This window comes from Spermophilus citellus (genome assembly GCF_964194105.1).
Source record: "Spermophilus citellus genome assembly, chromosome: 10".
Taxonomy (NCBI): domain Eukaryota; kingdom Metazoa; phylum Chordata; class Mammalia; order Rodentia; family Sciuridae; genus Spermophilus; species Spermophilus citellus.
Window position 1 is genome coordinate 66,398,893 of NC_138197.1, and position 21,008 is coordinate 66,419,900.

General features: G+C 38.2%; 1 protein-coding gene across 5 annotated transcripts in view; it reads right to left on the minus strand.

Moving 5' to 3' along the window:
- SLC38A1 (solute carrier family 38 member 1) overlaps positions 1 to 21,008 on the minus strand; it is a 72,095-nt gene that overhangs the window by 31,321 nt on the left and 19,766 nt on the right. For all 5 annotated transcript variants that reach the window (XR_014024243.1, XM_081311720.1, XM_081311722.1 and 2 more), the window contains 2 exons: positions 7,702 to 7,777; positions 7,305 to 7,420 (listed from right to left, as the gene is read on the minus strand). Coding sequence is in view for 4 of the 5 variants with exons in the window: in XM_081311720.1 (XP_081167846.1) it covers positions 7,305 to 7,420; positions 7,702 to 7,777 (192 nt within the window). In the remaining variant the exon portion in view is untranslated. The remainder of the gene's footprint in view (positions 1 to 7,304; positions 7,421 to 7,701; positions 7,778 to 21,008) is intronic.

Genomic DNA, 21,008 nt, shown 5'->3' on the forward strand with positions numbered 1-21,008 from the left:
AAGAACTTGACCACCCTTGCTCTACAGTTTGGTACACTTGATACTGAAAAGCTGTTTTTATTACAATAATGAAAATGGTTCTTGGTGGAATACTAACACGATAAGTCCAAAAGATAAAAATCCGGAATACTGATGATTTTGCAAGGTGATTTTAAAGCTGAATTATATTGGAAAGTTAAAAGTATTAACTTACAAACATCCATTGATGAGGATAAAGCTTCTCTCATATTGTACATTACCCACGCAGGGCTGGTTTCTGAAGGAGAGGGCAACACTAAAAGGCAGTCCAGGGCTTTTGATCTCACTGGTTCTGGAGTCGAGCAAGCCTATCTCCTCTACATCATAACTCATGATCATATGTAAGTTGTTAAGCCTCACTTAGTTCACCTGTAGAGTGGGCTATATGTACCTCCTTGTGCTGTTGGGGGGGATTAAATATGATAACGTGGTATACATAGTTACCTACACAGTAGAAGTTCAATATATGTTAACCATTATTTATTGTCTAATAATAACCACAGTACTTGAACAAATATTTACTATATACCAGGCACTACTAGTACCCTCTGCATCTCTTTTCTCTTACACATTAATATATGCATGCACGTGCATGCACACACACCGCACATTCATTTACCCCAGAGCAGGGATTAATACTGATTAATAAAATTCTCCTTGCATGTCACTTTTCAAAGTGTGTTTTAAATACATTTGCATTTCCACAACCAGGACACAAGTGTGGTAGAAAACAAGAGAGACAAAAAAGTCTGGAATTCTAATCAACCAAAATTAAAAAAAAAAAAAACTATTATTTTGTATAGATTGCAATGCTATTTGACAATATTATGTATTACGTCAAAAAGATTGTTTACACACTCACTGAGGTTTCTTTTGTTTTTATGTTTTGCATGTGTGTAAATGTGTGTGTGTTAATGGAGATTAAAGCCAGGTTTGCTCTACCACTGTGCTATCTCCACCCCGCTTTTTGTTTTTTTATTTTGAGACAAGGTCTCACTAAGTTTCCCAGGCTGGCCTCATGCACCATCCTGTCCAGTTACACACTCATTGTTTACAATAAACTCTAACATCTCAGAAGTGTCATGAGTTTCACTGTCTTCATTCATAGTTGTAAACTTAAGGGATAATTATTTAAATAAAAATCATCTATCGCTTTATCAGATTCTGTATAGTTTAATAAACACCTCATTTACCTAGCATTATAAGGAGACGATATGTTCTAAAGAGATAAATTTTCTATAAAATGCATGCCTTTAATGGAAATATTTAGAAAGCATGACAAAACATAACCCACCATTCTTTCATGTCGATACTTACTTTTAGCTCCTACTTTTGTGATGACAGCATTATGGGGATACTTAGGAAAATAAAGAAGTTACATGGGAGGAGATTTCTTTGGCACCTATTGCCTTTTCTTTGGATTCCCAATCGAAATGGAATCTCAATTCATAGGAACCCTTTGCCCTGAGCACTTGTGTCTCAGTATATCCCTTACTACTGCCTCCAGTTATGGCCCCATTTGTTTCCCACAGAAAATTATACCTTCGAAACAAGTGTAAATTGAGATTCCGCAGAAGCATACTTCCTGTTTATCAGAAGGCATCATAAGACCTCAGAAGCCGGGCACCATAGTGCACACCTATGACTTGAGAGGCTGAGGCAGGAGGATCTCGAGTTCAAAGCCAGCTTTAGCAACTTAGCAAAGCCCTGAGCAACTTAGCAAGACCCTGTCTCTAAATAAAAAAATGACAATAGGCTGGAGATGGGGCTCATTGGTTAAGTGCCCCTGGGTTCAATTCCTGGTACTGAAAAAAAAAAAAAAAAAAAGCAACAAAACAAAACACCTCAGAATTTAGGAAAATGCAAAATCTAACAGCATTCTTACAATGTGCAGAACTCACTGAATCAAACTGAATTGAATTAGATGTGTGGGTTGAACAGGAATAACAGTCATTACTCTAGGTTAAAAAAAAAAAAAAAAAAAGCCAGTCCCACACTCAGCCAAGAAACCACACAAACAAGTTTCCAGATGACCCCAGCAAAGAGTTCCACCCCAGCCCCAGCGCGACACGGAGGAGCCTTGCCGGCTACATCTCTAAAGAAGCCTGCACAGTCTTGGGCTCCGTTTCCCTGTTGGCCCATGAGCCTGGAACAGGGCCCTGTACCAGATGAAATGTCCTGAACCTGCCAAATGCTTCTTGGCTTTGAGCAGCTGTGGGAGCAGCTGGTTTTACAACAGTCACAGAGCGAGTCCTTGTTCTAAGGTGGGAGAGTCCTGTATGTCATGAGACACTTTTTAAGTTTGACTCTTTATACTACTACCTTCAGGAGCTTTCATCAAAGATTTGGTGTGTTGTGCTCGCTATTTCTGTGTCTTACGAAGAACTAAATGACCTATAATAGTTTCATCCAGGGGAAATCTTTCAACTATAAAAGTCAAGATTATCCAATTCTTTGCTCATTCAGAAGCAAAAGAGTCATGAGATACGAGATCAATTATCCCTGAGCCAGTATAGTTAAAAATCAATTTATGTGAGGAAAGAGGGAAGTGATATTGGCCAAATTGTATTGTTGCGCTGTGTGCATGTACAAATATGTAACAACAAATCCCATCAATATGTACAACTATAATGCACCAACAAAAAATGTGGAAAAAAATTAACCGATTTCCAAGAATGGTAGATTGGATACAAGGATTTACTCCTCCTCCCTTTTAATATAAAATTAAAGGGATTTGATTTTACTCTTTTCAAGGTGTAAAGCTGCTGAGACAATAAGAATATGAGGAAAGACAATTGTTTCAGAAGCTGGAAGATGGATAGAACTGAATCTGAAATGACAGTGGACAGAGCCAAGACCAACCCAATTTTTACCACAGAATCCTCAAAACACTCTGGTGGCATTACTGGAAGTAAGGGACAATGGAAGGGATAAATTAAAATATGCTGAATATGTTGAGTGCTCTTGAAGGGGCAGCTAGAACCCCCAGAGCAGGCTTTTCCTCCATAAAGCTGAGCAGTCGCTCTTTTCTCCATCTTAACAGAGTTTGAAGATACTGGACAGTTTAAAATACAGACCTCTGGGTGAGGAACTAGGCACAATTGGGGATAGGGCACTGTGATGAGAATTAGGGATTCAGGGAACACAGGTATGCTGTGATAGTCCCAACAGCCCCCTCCTCTGACTTGGTCCCCAGAAAGACAACACCCAGGCCCAGACCCTGCAGGAATTGCAAGATCTTCTCTGTGTGATCCAAAGAGCTAAAGAGGAAGCATCCTAGAGAAACTGACATGGGGTAGGCACATAGCTCTGTGGTAGAGGGCTTGCCTAGCATGCATGAGACCCTGGGTTCATGGTCTCAAGAATCAGCACTGAGGGAGGGAGGGAGGGAGGGAGGGAGAAAGGAAGGAAGGAAGGAAGGAAGGAAGGAAGGAAGGAAGGAAGGAAGGAAGGAAGGAAGGAAGGAAGAAGATTTGATAGAGAAACTGACACTGGTGGCTCCTCAGGTAAAGGGTTATGAAGAGCACCTTGAGTGAAGTTGTTACAAACTGGCCCCATGTGCACCCACAAGGTTCCAGTCAGCCTTATTTTTCCGCATTCTTGAATATAACAGACAAGGAAGAGCCACCTGACATCTGAGGAAAGAATCCAAAACAATAAAACAAACATCAACTTGCACAAAAGGATACAATCCTTAGAAAATCTCTAAGACAAATGGTCCAGTTTCTTCAACAAATTACATGGAAAACAAAGAGAGAGACAGCAGACCCTGTATAGATTAAGAGACTTCAAACACATAATAACCAACAGTTGCACTGTATGAACCTTATTTGAGTACTGATTTGAAAAAATCCAACTGTTTTTGTTTGTTTAAATATGAAATCATCAGTAATTTAAATATTAGTTGGATATTCAATATTAAGGAACTGTTGTTAATTGGTGGTTTTAGGTATGACATATTATGGTTATGTTTTAAGAGTTCTTATATGTTATATGTTAGTTCTTATATGTTATATATACGGAAATATTTATGGATGAAATGATATGATGGTTGAGATTTGCTTCAAGACAATCTAGGTGTGGACTGATTAAATAATTGTGGCCATAGGATGAGGGAACATGAAAATCTTTTATATTATTCTATGTTTGAAATTTTCCACAATGGAGAAAAACTATCATAAGAATTCTCAGAGAAGACAATGACCCTAAGACTTCTAACCCTGAGACAGAACCAAAATAACATTAAGAAAGGGAACATTCAGAGTATTTTAGAAAGCTCCTATAAATAAAAAACTAATAACAAAAATAATATAGTCACTAAAGAGCTGGGGGGAAAAATTGACAAATCCCAAGGAGTACAGCTAAATGTTATTAGAAATGAAAATTTAAAAAATATTTTAAAAGTTGGAGGACCAGTCCAGAAGGTCCAAAATCTGGGTAATGGTTCCAGGAGAGAAAAGAAAAACAAGAGGAAATAATTCATTAACATAATAATTTAAGAAAAGTTCCCCAAACTGAAGACCATGGATTTCTAAAAGGACACATCAACTGCTCACACAAAAAATGAAAACAGGCCCACAGCACGGCTCCACAAGGTCACTGTGAAACTGCGCAACACTGCAACAAAGAGATTCAGCAAGTTTCCAGAAAAAATAAAACCCCAAACTGGACTATATATAAAAGATTAGGAATCAGAAGTATTTGGAATCTCACAACAGAAAAATCTCAAAGGTAATGGAGCAATATCTTCAAACTTCTGAGGGAAAATTATCACCAATACAGAGTTCTATATCCAGCCAAACTGCCAATCAAAGACGAAGCTAGATAAATCTTAAATTTGGTCTTTTCGTGTTATCCCATAATTCATGGTTTTCTACTATCCTCTCTGCATGATCAACTTTATTTTCAAGGTTATATATTTTGTCTTCTTTGCCTGAGGCTCTGTCTTCCAAGTGGTCTAGTCTGGTGATAATGTTTTCCATTGAATTTTTAATTGAGTTTATTGATTTCTTCTTTTCAAGGAATAGAGTTACTTTGGATTAGATAGAGGGGAGTGAAGGAGGGGAGGGGTAGAGAGGTAGGAAGATAGTAGAATGACTTTGACATTATTACCCTATGTACTTATAGGACTACACGACTGGTGATTCTTCATCATGTACAACCAGAAGAATGAAAAATTATACTCCATTTATGTGTGATGTGTCAAAATACATTCTACTGTCATTTATAAGTAATTAGAACAAAATTTTTTTTTAAAAAAGAAGCTTCTTCATTTGATGCAACTCCACTAATCTATTTTTGATTTGTTATCTGTGTTTTTTATATCATTCCTTTGAAATCACTGCCAAGACCACAGTCATAGAGTTTACCCTCTTGTTTTTTTTCCAGGACTTTTATAGCCTTGGTTCTTATTTTTTTTTTTTTTTTAAGTCTTTAGTTCATTTCAAGCTTTATTTTTCTGTAAGACATAAAATCTGGGTCCAATTTCATCATTATGCATGTGAATATTCTGTTGTCCCAATTCTACTGGGAGTTGTTCCTTGGTCTAATATTGCATCCTTGGTGAAGATCAGTTGACTATATATGGGATTTAGTTCTGGGCTCGTATTCTGTTCCACCAATTTGTATGCCTTTTTTTTTTTTTTTAATGTCACTACCATATTATTTCAATTCCTATAGTTTTGTATTTTAAAATAAAGAAAAGAGATGCCTCCAAAACAAAAACAAAAACAAAAAAAACAGACAAACAAAAGATGAAAGTAGAATCAAAACATTTTTCAGACACGAAACTCAAAAACTTTATTCCCATTCATGTTTTTCACAGCAATAACAGCAAGGAAATAAAACTAGAAAGAGGAAGAAATGAAATACAGGAAACAAGGGTTCTACCACAGAAGAGGAGTGAAAGGAATCCCCAGAAAGGTGACAAAGAGAGATTCCCATTGCAAGTTACTCCCTATGCCTCAGTTCCCTATCTGTGAAATGGGGAACTGTCGATAGTATGGTACCTACCTTGTAGAGCTGTCAGGATGCAGAATAAAGCGAGAGCTGCAAGAGTTGTTATGCCCATCAAGTAATTGACTTTTTATACTTTAACATATAACTTGATATATTACAATAACTTTTTAAAAAGAAAGAAAGAAATCAATGTAATACACATTTATGAACTCAATGAATTTCTAGCTTTGGAATGACTGAAAGAAGTCACAGAACCATAGCGCTTTGGAGGTTGGCAGGGTTCTGAGATCTTATCTTGTACAATTTCCTTGTCTTAAAGAGAAAGAAAGGGAAGCTTAGAGAGGCTAAGTCACTTGCTTAAGAGTACACCGTCACTTAGAACAGGAGTTGGGACCAAATGTCTCATGTCAATGCACTGAAAATCATAAGTGTAACTACCCAATATGCCTGCAGCATCCTCAGAGTTTCACATATACCAAAAAAAGAAAATAATAATAATATGTCATATCACTCTTAAACCTGGTACTTGGCAACACAAACACACACAATCTGTAGGGTTGTAGTCTCTGTTTCCAAGAAAATGATGCTACCATTAGAAAGACATGACAATGAGAACCAAATAGAGCAAAGTCTGTGAAGCCTTAGTGCAAAACTGGGGAAGAGGCAGGGCCAAGAGGACGCATGTGCTCCTTGCCTCACACAGGAAGGTGCCCTGACACTCCCTGGAGACGTGACGGCTCTGCAGGCTGGGGGAGACTTTTCCTGGTATGAATTCTATGATCTGTCTTAATCATGTCCCAACTGACAACATTTGCAGAAAATCCCATTCAACAGTTGGAGATGAAGTTATTCAAAAAGAAAATTGCCATTTTCTTATCACTGAATCTCAGAGAAAGGGTACAACTCATTTCTCATCTCTGCTTCTTGCACATTTCTTACAAACACCTCTGTAATTGTCTTTGGCGATAGTACATGCTCCATGGCACTCCAAATACCAAAGTGGTGACTGGCTGAGTTAAATATCTTAATATTTTGCCCATTTAGGTGATATGAAAAGAGACAAGAAGAGTACAAGAAAAACTGCTATTTTCAAATGTTTTAATCTTTTTTTTAAGGCTATTTCAATTTTTTTAATTAATAAAAAGGTTTTCCTTCCTTTGGAAAGTCAAAGTCAGTCTGATAATAAATAAAAGTCTTATTGGTCACATAGCCAAGTTAGACATAAATAAATACGAATTATTTAGAATTATTTCCAATTTCTTCTACGTAGTAACATAAGTATACAGAAAAGTTCTAAAAATGGAAAGTTCTGTCATGCCAATACTCACAGAAAAAGAAGGATTCCAGTGTTGGCCAAGGCAAAGGCGAGTCCCAAAATCCCACTGCCCATGATGGCGTTGCTCAGGTTAAAGACGGACATGCCCAAGGAGGTCGTTCCTGGGATCTGAACAAAGAAACACAAGTTCCCACTAAGTCAGTCCGTCTCCAGGAAAGCCCATCAGGCCAAAGCTTTTAAAGCACTACTAGGAACCAGCATGGAAATCCTTTCTGAGTTGAGGTAGTTATTTTTTTTAAATGGGTTTCAGGAGAAATTACATAGGATATGTGAGGAATATCCTAGTGTACAGACAACTCTGTTTTTGGTACCATGCTATATGAATTAAAAACAACTGTCCCAATTTATGTGATTAAAAAATAAGTACACTTTATTATAATGACACTTACATATTCATCACATTTCTTTTTTTCCAAATGGCTGTTTGTGAGACTTCTTCTACTTTCACGGTCAGAAATAAACTTGCTGTAAAGACATGCATAATATATTTAACCTTATGATAATGATTTCAAGCTTAACATCAAGACTAAAAATTTATTGCTTACCAAAACATATTACATATGAAAATTTATCAACTGGTTGCCTAAAAATGTATTGCCCTATTTGACATCCCCTATTTTTTTTGTTTGTTTTACCAGAATTACTTGCCTACATTTTTGTTACCAAATAAATGCTGAGTGCTCCAAAGTAGGTACCTTGCCTCATTTATTTTTATATCTCTCACTCTACCTGGCACCAAAAAATACCTGTAACAGATGCTCATTTTGAGATGAAATGAAACACAACTCTAAGTTAAAACAGCTATATATTTTGAATCATTTTCATAATAAATGACAGTATTACATACAATGTAAGTTAATTGTTTATGTAGATTTTCCTTTAAGTGGAAAATTAGATAACAAGAAAGACTACTATAAACCTGGCATTTTAAAAAATACTAGAGGCAACCTTTCTTCTGAGTTCATTCATACTCTAGGAGTCCAAGAGTTACTAAATAGAAATTCCCTCTCCCTGTTTCATAAATGGAGATTGCTCAGAAAACTTGACCCAGTTATCCCACTCCTTGGAATATACCTAAAGGACTTAAAATCAGCATATTACAGTGACGCAGCCACATCAATGTTTATTAAAGCTCAATTCACAACAGCTAAGCTATGGAACCAACCTAGGTGCCCTTCAACAGATGAATGGATAATAAAAATGTGTGTACATATACACAATGGAATATTACTCAGCCATAAATAAGAATGAAATTATGGCATTTGCTGGTAAATGGGTAGAACTGGAGACTATTGTGCTCAGTGAAATAAGCCAATCCCAATAAACTAAAGGCCAAGTGTTCTCTCTGATATGTGGGATGCTAACACACAATAAGGCAGGGGTGAGGGAGAACAGAAATACTTTGGATTATACAAGGGGAAAAGAAGGGAAGGGGGGATGGGAATAAAAGACAGTAGAATAAATCAGACACTACTTTCCTATGTTCATATATGAATACATGAATAATGTAACTCCCCATCATGTACAACCATACGAATGGGAAGTATACATGGAGTATACTCCATGTATTGTATGATATGTTAAAATACATTCTACCGTCATGTATAACTGAAAAGAATAAAAATTTTTAAAAAAGAAAGCTGTCTCACCATCAAAAATTCTTCTAGAACCTACCACATGCAAGTCACAGGAGGAGGCGATGGGGGTGATCTGGGGCTACGTAATTAGTGGTGCAGGCACTATATAGTCTAATTCCTATAGCACTCAGAAAGTTATGGCAGGGGAGGCAGGGCTCATGGTCCACACTTTAGGGGTAAAGCTAGGGCTTTGAGAAAGCATACGGGATTCATAACTTAAGTTCAAATCCTTACCAGGTCTGGGGACCTGGGCATGCCCCACCCTGTCTGCTCAGGGTGAAATGGGAGTGGCATGATGACACTGCCCCACAGCACTACTGGGAGAATTCACAGAGCGCGCATGTATCAAACCTGGGTCCAGCACCTAGCAGCGCATGAGAGGGACACACATCAGTCATCCCTCTCCACGGCATGGGAGGGGCCCGAGTTGGGATGGGATACATACAAATATATAGTAGTAAGAATTCAGGGCTGGGCGGGGGCTGGGGATGTGGCTCAAGCGGTAGCGCGCTCGCCTGGCATGCGTGCGGCCCGGGTTCGATCCTCAGCACCACATACCAACAAAGATGTTGTGTCCACCGAGAACTAAAAAATAAATATTAAAAAAAAAAAAAACTCTCTCTCTCTCTCTCACTCTCTTAAAAAAAAAAAAAATTCAGGGCTGGGGTTGTGGCTCAGTGGTGGAGCGCTTGCCTCACATGCGTGGGGCCCTGGGTTCGATCCTCAGCACCACATAAAAAAAAAAAATAAACAAATAAAAAACATTGTGTCCACATACAACTAAAAAATTCAAAATGCTCTAAGAACCATTAGAGTCACTGAATGCATTCAGAGTTGATATCAGAACTTGATGGCCTAAATTTCTAATTTTAAAAAAAATCTCTAGTTAAAAAAATAATTTTGTCAAAGGAGGTTTAAAACCACTTCATGTATTCTCAAGACACATTAAGGCTGCTTTTTGGTCCTTCTAGGTGTGGAGATCAATTATCTGACCATGGCTAGAACTAATCACAGTGAATTGTTCATTAATAAGTTTGAAACCACCTAAGCTGAAGTATTAAAGAAGCATGTATTTTGAAACTGTGCATTATATTTCCAAACACTTTTTGAGTCATGTTGTACTTCACAATAAGGCATTTTTTAAAAAATGAATCATATGTTACATTGATGTTGATTTTACTCATCTCCCTTCTTCATCTTTAATCCAAGAGATCTGGTTCTCCCTGGCATTACTTCTCCAAGTTTATACTATTTTGCCAGAATAAGTCAAAGACCAGAAAAAATACAGACTACAAACTCACTCTGAAGCCATCATGTGTATAAACTGCACAATCCGCAGACCCTGCCAGTCACTGTGAAGGACCACAGTGAAAACCTGGTCTCCAGAAATAGGAGTTCATGCTCCACTTGAAATAAGACCATAGCAGCTAACACCAGTACAGAAATGTTGGCTTGAGCAAAATGAAGATGAGATAAGGAATCCAGAGAAGGAAAAGCAAGTATTGGGGGGATTAGCCAGGGGAAACTTAAAAGCATTAAACCTGAGAAATAGTGTTGCTTGTTTTTAACAACAGCATGGCATCATGGCATTTCTGAACTCTGACAGCTGTATAGCATTGCTGCTAAGGACTGGTTTGGCCTTTCCTTTGTCCTTAACATTCTAAATCTTTTCACAGAATTGAGATTTACAGATCTGGCTGCAGAGGGTCAGGGAAAAGCAGCCTTCCCTTCCAGACTGGCAGCCCAAAGAAGTGTGGGTTCGGGACTTTCCAAAATGGAACTGACTCATATTTAAGTCCTGTTGTTCCATAAAGACTGAATGTAATCAGGCTAATTTGAATGACCAGAACTCAAGTCTACCAAATCTTTACTTAACAAGTCCCCCATCTGCCTTTCTTGTGGAGGAAACTTGTTTTCCAAAGAGAATTTCCATTATTTTCAAATTAAGGGAAAAGCCTGAGTATTTTTTTTTCAAATAAACCCATCAATGGACCATTTTGACAGATCTCAGTACCAGGCCTGGCCAACACTCCTCAGAGTCAATGGCAGAGGACTGGTGGGCAGAGAAGAAAAGGATGTGGGCAACCTGACATGGGGGAGGGGACATTAAATAGGGTCAAACATTGTGCAACTAGAAGAGCAGAAGACTAAGGTCCCTGCCTGGCCTCCAGCAATTTCCTGTGGAACTGCAGAAGGAGATGAAACTGATTTACAGAGCTGTTCTAAGGCACAACCATTAAGGAATACATTAAAGCCTGTTGTTTGCTGAGTGACTCCCCAGCTCTGCCTCTGTTGGTCCACTTTCTGCAGTAAGACTTAATAGATTTTCCCAAAAAAAATCTCCACTGGCTTCCCCACTGAATAAGCTTCAGGTACAAATTCCTCACCATGCCATTTCAAGTGCTGCTTAATTTGATTTTGCCTCAGTGTTCAGATCTTAGGTCCCCCTGCAATCAGAGTATTCTCGCAAGTGTGGGTGGAGACAAGACAGGGCATTCCCGAGGACAGAGAATGAAAAACAAGGCAGTGGCAGGAATCCCTCTCCCCAGAGGGGCCCTTAGTCCTCCCAGTAAGTCCCCTCCTGCAAGTGAAAACCCTTAGCGATCACAAGTCTTCCTACACTCTGGTTTGAACTGAGTTTTCTCACTCCAACCTACTTACTGCTTTACTCATCCTGAATCCATAGTGATTATATAGTGCACCCTGTGCCTTTCAGCTCCTTCTGTATGCCTCCACCCCCACACTGGCAATTCCCGGGAATATAAACTGAGTGTGTACTGTCTACTTAGGAATTAGGAAGTAGTTTAAGCTGCAGGAAAATTTAGCTAAAGAAGAATATCTCTTTGTGGTGTTTCAACTTTTTCTTCCCTTTAGCTTTTCATAATAGTGCTGAGGATTGACCCCAGGGCCTCATGCATACTAGGCAGGTGCTCTGCCACCCAGCTACATCTCCAGCCTTTTTTCAATTTTACTTTGAAATAGATTCTTGCTAAGTTGCCCAGGCTGGTCTTGAATTTGTGACTCTCCTGCCTCAGCCCTATCAACTAGGTAGAATTTTAAAAATATTTAAAAGTTTTAAATCTTTGTGTTCCTATAAACTTTTTTAAAAATGGATAAAAACCAACCTTTTTTGTAGTGGAAAATTCCATTCAAAATATCTAGGTCACGCAGCTCATCACAAGTTTCTGTTATCATTTTAAAAACACAACTGTTTGTTAAAAAAGCACTGACCTCACAATGAAATTGACTTAAAATTTCTTTTTATTAACTTAAAATGTGCCATGGGATAAAATGCCTTTGACATGTGATCTTAGGATGATGAAAGTAAAGAGTTTGCACTGGGTCAGTCTGTTCCCATAAAGCAGAATTTGATCAACCATTAGGTAGCCAATTGCTCTGTGAAAACAAAACTAAACCCTACAACGGGTGATTTGGTGACCCCTAATTTAAAAAAAAAAAATCTTTAGAAGGATGTAAGTAGTGAGAAGAGAAGCAAGCAACATAAAAGCACTTATGTAAAACTAAAAATAAATCAACCACCACAACAATCCAGTTAAGGATGAGTTGTACAATGGAAAGATAATCTTCCTGTTTTAATCTCCATTGCTTAGGTTCTTACTAGATTATAGTGCTTCATTTGAGGATTCAGAACAAAAAAGAGACAAGAGAGAGTTGAGTGACTCAGCTTACATGACCTTTCCTCAAGCAAGGAAAAAGGGATCAGAAAAATGAAGAGACTCCAACATGGCGGCGGGCGCAAAGAGATCAAGTCTCTGACCTCTTCAGCTGTGCAGGCATAGGGAGTCGTAAACAACCTAAATCTGTTTGCTCAGGATCACTAGGCAATGCTGAGCTGACGTGGATCTGGGGCGAACAGTCTGGGCCTCTCAGAACACACACTGAGCCCGGATCGGCTGAATTCAAACTCCCATTCGCCTGCTTCCCGCAGACAAACAGCTGTGACTCAGCATTAATCCATCCGGCTGAAACAACTGGTCAGCCCTTCTCATCCTACGGAGGTAAATGCCAACCGAGCCTTCATAGGTAGTGGCCACAGGTTTGAAACGGGGCTTGGGAGAGACAGTAAGGACCCACCCGTTGCATTGGTCACCTGGCAAAGGGAAACGAACTGTCGCCATTTGCAAGAGATACCACCATGGCAGAGAACTGACGTCATCAGACTGCGGCAGAGGAGATAACTTCATTGAAACCTGCGGCTACAGGTGTGTAATTCCCTAGCCTTCCCTCTCCACACATGGGGAAACCTTAAGGGCCCCTCCCAGCTCTCCCGTAAGGGCCCCTCCCAGCTCTCCCGTGAGAGCGATAGCCAGACCGAGGGAATCAGAGGTGGCGCGGGACCCGTGGTGCGGGACCCGCGGCGCGGAACTACCACGCCCACCAGTGCTGACAGCTGAGGTCTCTTGCACCAGCTACCGGGGGCGTGGCTACCGGAGGGCAAGTAAAATTCGCTGAGGATTTTCAGCCCCAAGCTCTACAAACTTAGGGTCTGAGGGAATGGCAAACAGGGAGAGTGTGCCCAGTCGTTCATGAAAACAGGGCTCCCGGGAGCAGCAGACCTGGCGTGTAGCCAGTATTGTGGTGAGCGGCACCCGTGAGAGGAGCCTGGCTAGAGGAAAAGTGGGAAGTGACTAGACACAAGAGGAGGCCCTAGGCACTCAGGATTGGAGACTCGCCCAGTCTGGGAGGAGCTGCTGCACAGTGATTGGTTCCCGTGTACTGACAGGAGAAACTTGGCCTGGTGGGCACAGCGCCACCTACTGGAAGAGAAGTTAATCAAACTCTAAGACTGCATTTATTAGGTTTTTTTTCCTTTCTTTTTTCTTTTCGCTTTTTTTTTGATTTGGGTTTTTCTTTCATTTTCATTTTTCTTTCTTGTTGTTTTTTTAAATTTTTTTTTTACAATTTTTAAAAATTTTTTTTCTTCTAATTTTAATTTTAATTTTTTTTAATTTTTTTCTTTTTTTATTTCCTATTTTTTTTCTTCTTTTGTCTTTTCATTTCTTTTCCATTATCTTATCCCCCTTCCTTAAATTCTACCTGCTTACTCTCATTCTCTTTAGTGACTTCTTCCCTTCCCTTCTAATACCTTTCCTCCCAAGCATCAAATAAATTTATAGGAGTAAACAGTAACTCAGCAGTCAAACAGAACAAGAAGTAACATGAGCAGCTTCAAAAAGCAAGGAAGAAAAGGAGTACAAACAATGCAGGACAGCCTAAATATTCAGGAGGACCTACAGTCATCAGAAAAATGGTCATATAAAGAACTCAAGGAACACCTTAGACAGATGGAATGGAAGCTTAAAGAGGATACAAGACAGCAAATTCAAGCAGGGAAAGAACACATTGAGAATGAATTACATAAACAGATAAAAGAAGAAGTTAAGCATCTTTATCAGGAGATAGAGATTATAAAAAAATAATCAAACAATAATTCTAGAAATGAAGGAAACGATAAACCAAATTAAAAACTCAATTGAGAGTATCACTAACAGAGTGGAGCAAGTAGAAGCCAGAACGTCAGATAATGAAGACAAAATATATCATCTTGAAAAGAGTCTAGCCAACTTAGAAAGGCTGGTAAAAAATCACCAGAAAAACATCCAAGAATTATGGGATAACATAAAAAAACCAAACTTAGGAGTCATCAGGATAGAAGAAGGTACAGAGATTCAAACCAAGGGAATGAGTAACCTGCTGAATGAAATAATTACAGAAAACTTTCCAGAAATAAAAAAGGAAACAGATATACAAATTGAAGATGCATACAGGACACCGAGCACACAAAATCACAGTAGACAAACGCCAAGACACATTTTTATGAAGATATCCAATATACAGAACGAAGAGAAAATATTAAAAGCTACAAGAGAAAGGAGACAGATTACATTCAGGGGTAAACCAATAAGGTTAACAACGGATTTTTCATCACAGACGCTGAAAGCAAGAAGGTCATGGAACAATGTATTTCAAACACTGAAAGACAATGGATGCCAACCAGGAATTCTGTATCCAGCAAAATTAAGCTTCAGGTATGACAACGAAATAAAAATCTTTCATGATAAACAAAAGTTAAAAGAATTTGCAGCCAGAAAACCAGCATTGCAAAGCATTTTGAGCAAAACACTACACGAGGAAGAAATGAAAAACAATAACCAAAACCATCAGTGGGAAGTGCCTCTGTAAAGACAGAGGGCGAGGGGAAAGATAATCATGGAGAAACAAACTAAATTTTTTTAAAAAAAGGATAAACAATCAAACATGGATGGAAGTTCAAACCATATATCAATAGTAACTCTGAATGTAAATGGCTTAAACTCTCCAATAAAGCGACATAGTCTGGTATCATGGATTAAAAAAACAAATCCAACAACATGCTGCCTCCAGGAGACACATCTGATTGGAAAAGACATACACAGGCTGTAGGTGAAAGGATGGGAAAAAATATCCACGCACACGGTCCTCGTAAGCAAGCAGGGGTGGCCATCCTCATATCGAATAAAATCGATTTCAAGACTAAGTTAATCAAAAGGGATAAAGAAGGACATTATATACTGTTAAAAGGAACCATTCACCAACAAGACATAACAATTATCAATATTTATGCACCAAATAATGGTGCTGCGACATTCATAAAACAAATTCTCCTCAAGTTCAAGAATCAAATAGACCACAACACAATAATTATGGGTAACTTCAACACACCTCTCTCACCATTGGACAGATTCTCCAAACAAAAGTCGATAAAGAAACTATAGAACTCAATACCACAATCAATAACCTAGACTTAACTGACATATATAGAATATATCAACCATCATCAAATGGATATACTTTTTTCTCAGCAGCACATGGATCCTTCTCAAAAATAGACCATATATTATGCCATAGGGCAACCCTCAGTAAATATAAAGGGGTGGAGATAATACCATGCATTTTATCTGATCATTATGGAATGAAACTGTAAATCAATGATAAAAGAAGGAAGGAAAAATCCTACATCACATGGAAAATGAACAATATGTTACTGAATGATCAATGGGTTACAGAAGACATAAAGGAGGAAATCAAAAAATTCTTAGAGATAAATGAAAATACAGACACAACATATCGGACTCTATGGGACACAATGAAAGCAGATTTAAGAGGAAAATTCATCGCCTGGTGGTCATTCCTCAAAAAAAGAAAAAACCAACAAATAAATGAGCTCACACTTCATCTCAAAGCCCTAGAAAAGGAAGAGCAAAACAACAGCAAATGTAGCAGAAGGCAAGAAATAATTAAAATCAGAGCGGAAATCAATGAAATTGAAACAAAAGAAACTATTGAAAAAATTAACAAAACTAAAAGTTGGTTCTTCGAAAAAATAAATAAGATCGACAGACCTTTAGCCATGCTAACGAAGAGAAGAAGAGAGAGAACTCAAATTACTAACATACGGGATGAAAAAGGCAATATCACAACAGATGCTACAGAAATACAGAAGACAATTAGAAATTATTTTGAAAACCTATATTCCAATAAAATAGAAGATAGTGAAGACATCGATAAATTTCTTAAGTCATATGATTTGCCCAGACTGAGTCAGGAGGATACACACAATTTGAACAGACCAATATCAATGGATGAAATTGAAGAAGCCATCAAAAGACTACCAACCAAGAAAAGCCCAGGACCGGATGGGTATACAGCAGAGTTTTACAAAACCTTTAAAGAAGAATTAATACCAATACTTTTCAAGTTATTTCAGGAAATAGAAAAAGAGGGAGCTCTTCCAAATTCATTCTATGACGCCAACATCACCCTGATTCCGAAACCAAACAAAGACACCTCAAAGAAAGAAAACTACAGACCAATATCTCTAATGAACCTAGATGCAAAAATTCTCAATAAAATTCTGGCGAATCGAATACAAAAAAACATCAAAAAAATTGTCCACCATGATCAAGTAGGATTCATCCCTGGGATGCAAGCCTGGTTCAATATACGGAAATCAATAAATGTTATTCACCACATCAATAGACTTAAAGATAAGAACCATATAATCATTTCGATAGACGCAGAGAAAGCATTCGACAAAGTACAGCATCCCTTTATGTTCAAAACATTAGAAAAACTAGGGATGACAGGAACTTACCTTGACATTGTAAAAGCTATCTATGCTAAGCCTCAGGCTAGCATCATTCTGAATGGACAAAAGTTAAAGGCATTCCCTCTAAAATCTGGAACAAGACAGGGATGCCCTCTATCACCACTTCTATTCAATATAGTTCTCGAAACACTGGCCAGAGCAATTAGACAGACGAAAGAAATTAAAGGCATAAAAATTGGAAAAGAAGAACTTAAATTATCACTATTTGCAGATGACATGATTCTATACCTAGAAGACCCAAAAGGGTCTACAAAGAAACTACTAGAACTAATAAATGAATTCAGCAAAGTGGCAGGATATAAAATCAACACGCATAAATCAAAGGCATTTCTGTATATCAGCGACAAAACTTCTGAAACGGAAATGAGGAAAAACACTCCATTCACAATATCCTCAAAAAAAATAAAATACTTGGGAATCAACCTAACAAAAGAGGTGAAAGATTTATACAAGGAAAACTACAGAACCCTAAAGAGAGAAGTAGATGAAGATCTTAGAAGATGGAAAAATATACCCTGTTCATGGATAGGCAGAACTAACATCATCAAAATGACGATATTACCAAAAGTTCTCTATAGGTTTAATGCAATGCCAATCAAAATCCCTACGGCATTTCTTGTAGAAATAGATAAAGCAATCATGAAATTCATATGGAAAAATAAAAGACCCAGAATAGCAAAAGCAATTCTAAGCAGGAAGTGTGAATCAGGCGGTATAGCGATACCAGATTTCAAACTATATTACAGAGCAATAGTGACAAAAACAGCATGGTACTGGTACCAAAACAGGCGGGTGGACCAATGGTATAGAATAGAGGACACAGAGACTAATCCACAAAGTTACAACTATCTTATATTTGATAAAGGGGCTAAAAGCATGCAATGGAGGAAGGATAGCATCTTCAACAAATGGTGTTGGGAAAACTGGAAATCCATATGCAACAAAATGAAACTGAATCCCTTTCTCTCGCCATGCACAAAAGTTAACTCAAAATGGATCAAGGAGCTTGATATCAAATCAGAGACTCTGCGTCTGATAGAAGAAAAAGTTGGCTCCGATCTACATATTGTGGGGTCGGGCTCCAAATTCCTTAATAGGACACCCATAGCACAAGAGTTAATAACAAGAATCAACAAATGGGACTTACTTAAACTAAAAAGTTTTTTCTCAGCAAGAGAAACAATAAGAGAGGTAAATAGGGAGCCTACATCCTGGGAACAAATTTTTACTCCTCAAACTTCAGATAGAGCCCTAATATCCAGAGTATATAAGGAACTCAAAAAATTAGATAATAAGATAACAAATAACCCAATCAACAAATGGGCCAAGGACCTGAACAGACACTTCTCAGAGGAGGACATACAATCAATCAACAAGTACATGAAAAAATGCTCACCATCTCTAGCAGTCAGAGAAATGCAAATCAAAACCACCCTAAGATACCATCTCACTCCAGTAAGATTGGCAGCCACTATGAAATCAAACAACAACAAGTGCTGGCGAGGATGTGGGAAAAAGGGTACACTTGTACATTGCTGGTGGGACTGCAAATTGGTGCGGCCGCACCAATCTGGAAAGCAGTTTGGAGATTCCTGGGAAAGCTGGGAATGGAACCACCATTTGACCCTGCTATTGCCCTTCTCGGACTATTCCCTGAAGACCTTAAAAGAGAATACTACAGGGATACTGCCACATCGATGTTCATAGCAGCACAACTCACAATAGCTAGACTGTGGAACCAACCCAGATGCCCTTCAATAGATGAATGGATAAAAAAAATGTGGCATCTATACACAATGGAGTACTATGCAGCAATAAAAAATGACAAAATCATAGAATTTGCAGAGAAATGGATGGCACTAGAGCAGATTATGCTTAGTGAAGCTAGCCAATCTCTAAAAAACAAATACCAAATGTCTTCTTTGATATAATGAGAGCAACTATGAACAGAGCAGGGAGGAAGAGCAGGAAGAAAAGATTAACTTTAAACAGAGACATGAGATGGGAGGGAAAGGGAGAGAAAAGGAATATTGCATAATGAAGGGAGACCCTCATTGCTATACAAAATTACATATAAGAGGTTGTGAGGGGAATGGGAAAATAAACAAGGAGAGAAATGAATTACAGTAGATGGGGTAGAGAGAGAAGATGGGAGGGGAGGGGAGGGGGGATAGTAGGGGATAGGAAAGGTAGCAGAATACAACAGTTACTAATAGGGCATTATGTAAAATTGTGGATGTGTAACCGACGTGATTCTGCAATCTGCATTTGGGGTAAAATTGGGAGTTCATAACCCACTTCAATCTAATGTATGAAATATAATATGTCAAGAGCTTTGTAATGTTGTGAACAACCAATAAAAAAAATAATAAAATTTAAAAAAACTAAGAAAGAAAAATGAAGAGAAAGAATTAACGAAATAGCAGAGGCATCTAAAGAGAAGATTGAGAAGCAGGAAAGCCTTGGTTGGTGAACGAACCCCACTAAACATGGAGAAAAGAGACTTTAATTGTAACAGGAAAGACAGAAGCAAGGGAAGAATATTCTGACTGAATATGGGAAGAAGTTATGGAATCTTCTTCCCTTAAGTATACAAAATATATTAGGAAAAAAGAAGAGAGAACTTTTCAAGGGTCCTCTTTGGTGACTTAAAAAAAAAAAAGTCACTACATGAACTCCAAAAAATATATAAAGACCAAAAAAGGTTGATTTAGGGTACGATGACAGGAGTTACCTCAAGTTCTTTTAAGAACAAATCTTAATGAAAGTCTTTGTTAAATAACACCCGGTTCACAACAATGATTATCCACAGATAGAAATGAGAACAGTAGCAGATAAGTATGGAAATATTTGAAGAGTATTCTGGATACACTTAGGATAATCTACAAATATTTCAACAAATTTAAGAGAGCAATAACCAGCAGCCATCCAAAACCTAAAGCAATATTGTTGCTCTTTGGGGTGGAGGAAAAAGGAGTCCTTGCCAAAGAAAGAGGGTTGTAGCTTTATTGAGACAGACTTTTCTCATACTAAGAGGCTTTATTGCCAGACACAGTGCCAAGTACTTTAGGTGGATTTTCTCATCTATTTTCATTAATTACACGTGGTTGGTACTGTTTTCGTGCTATTTTAGAGAAATTAAATAACTTGACCAAAGTTACATTGCTAATTACTAAAACTGTTGTGCCAGAATTTGAACCTAAGCAGGCTGATTACAGAGCCTATGTTCTTAACCTAAAATAGTACTACATTACACATTCCCCAACAATTCCATTATTTCTGTCTTACAAGGATGGGCCTGAGCTTAGCACGTAAGATCACATAGATCTATGACAGAGCCAGGATTCCATACAGGTCTAATTCCACAGCCATCTACTTCATCCCCCCCACCACCACCCCACACCCTTCATTCAAAAAGTAATTATTTGGAATGTCCCCCCTGTGTCTAGTATAATGATCAGTACAAGGAAGAACGAGATGACTGAGACAGTCCCTCTCAAGAGGCTCACATCTCAAAGGAGCCTAAAGCTTGCTACTCAGAAGTACGGTCCATAGACCAGCAGTTTGGGAATCACCTGGGAGCTTGCCAGGAGTCATGATCTCAGGCCCCAACCCAGCCCTACTGAATCAGAGTCCGCATTTTAACAAGGTTTCTAAATGTTTCATGTGCACATCAAACTATCTACAGCCCTGATCTAGTAGACATTTCGAAAGCTTTGTCATTACAGGTAGAGATTTCTAGGATTAAACCCCCAAATTAGGGCATGAAATAAAATAAAATAAAATAAAATAAAAACATTGAACTGGAATAACTGTAGATATTTTAATGCTCAAATGGCTCTCTTTTGGTTTTCACTTTTTTTTTCCCCCTCAGTACTGGGGAATCAAA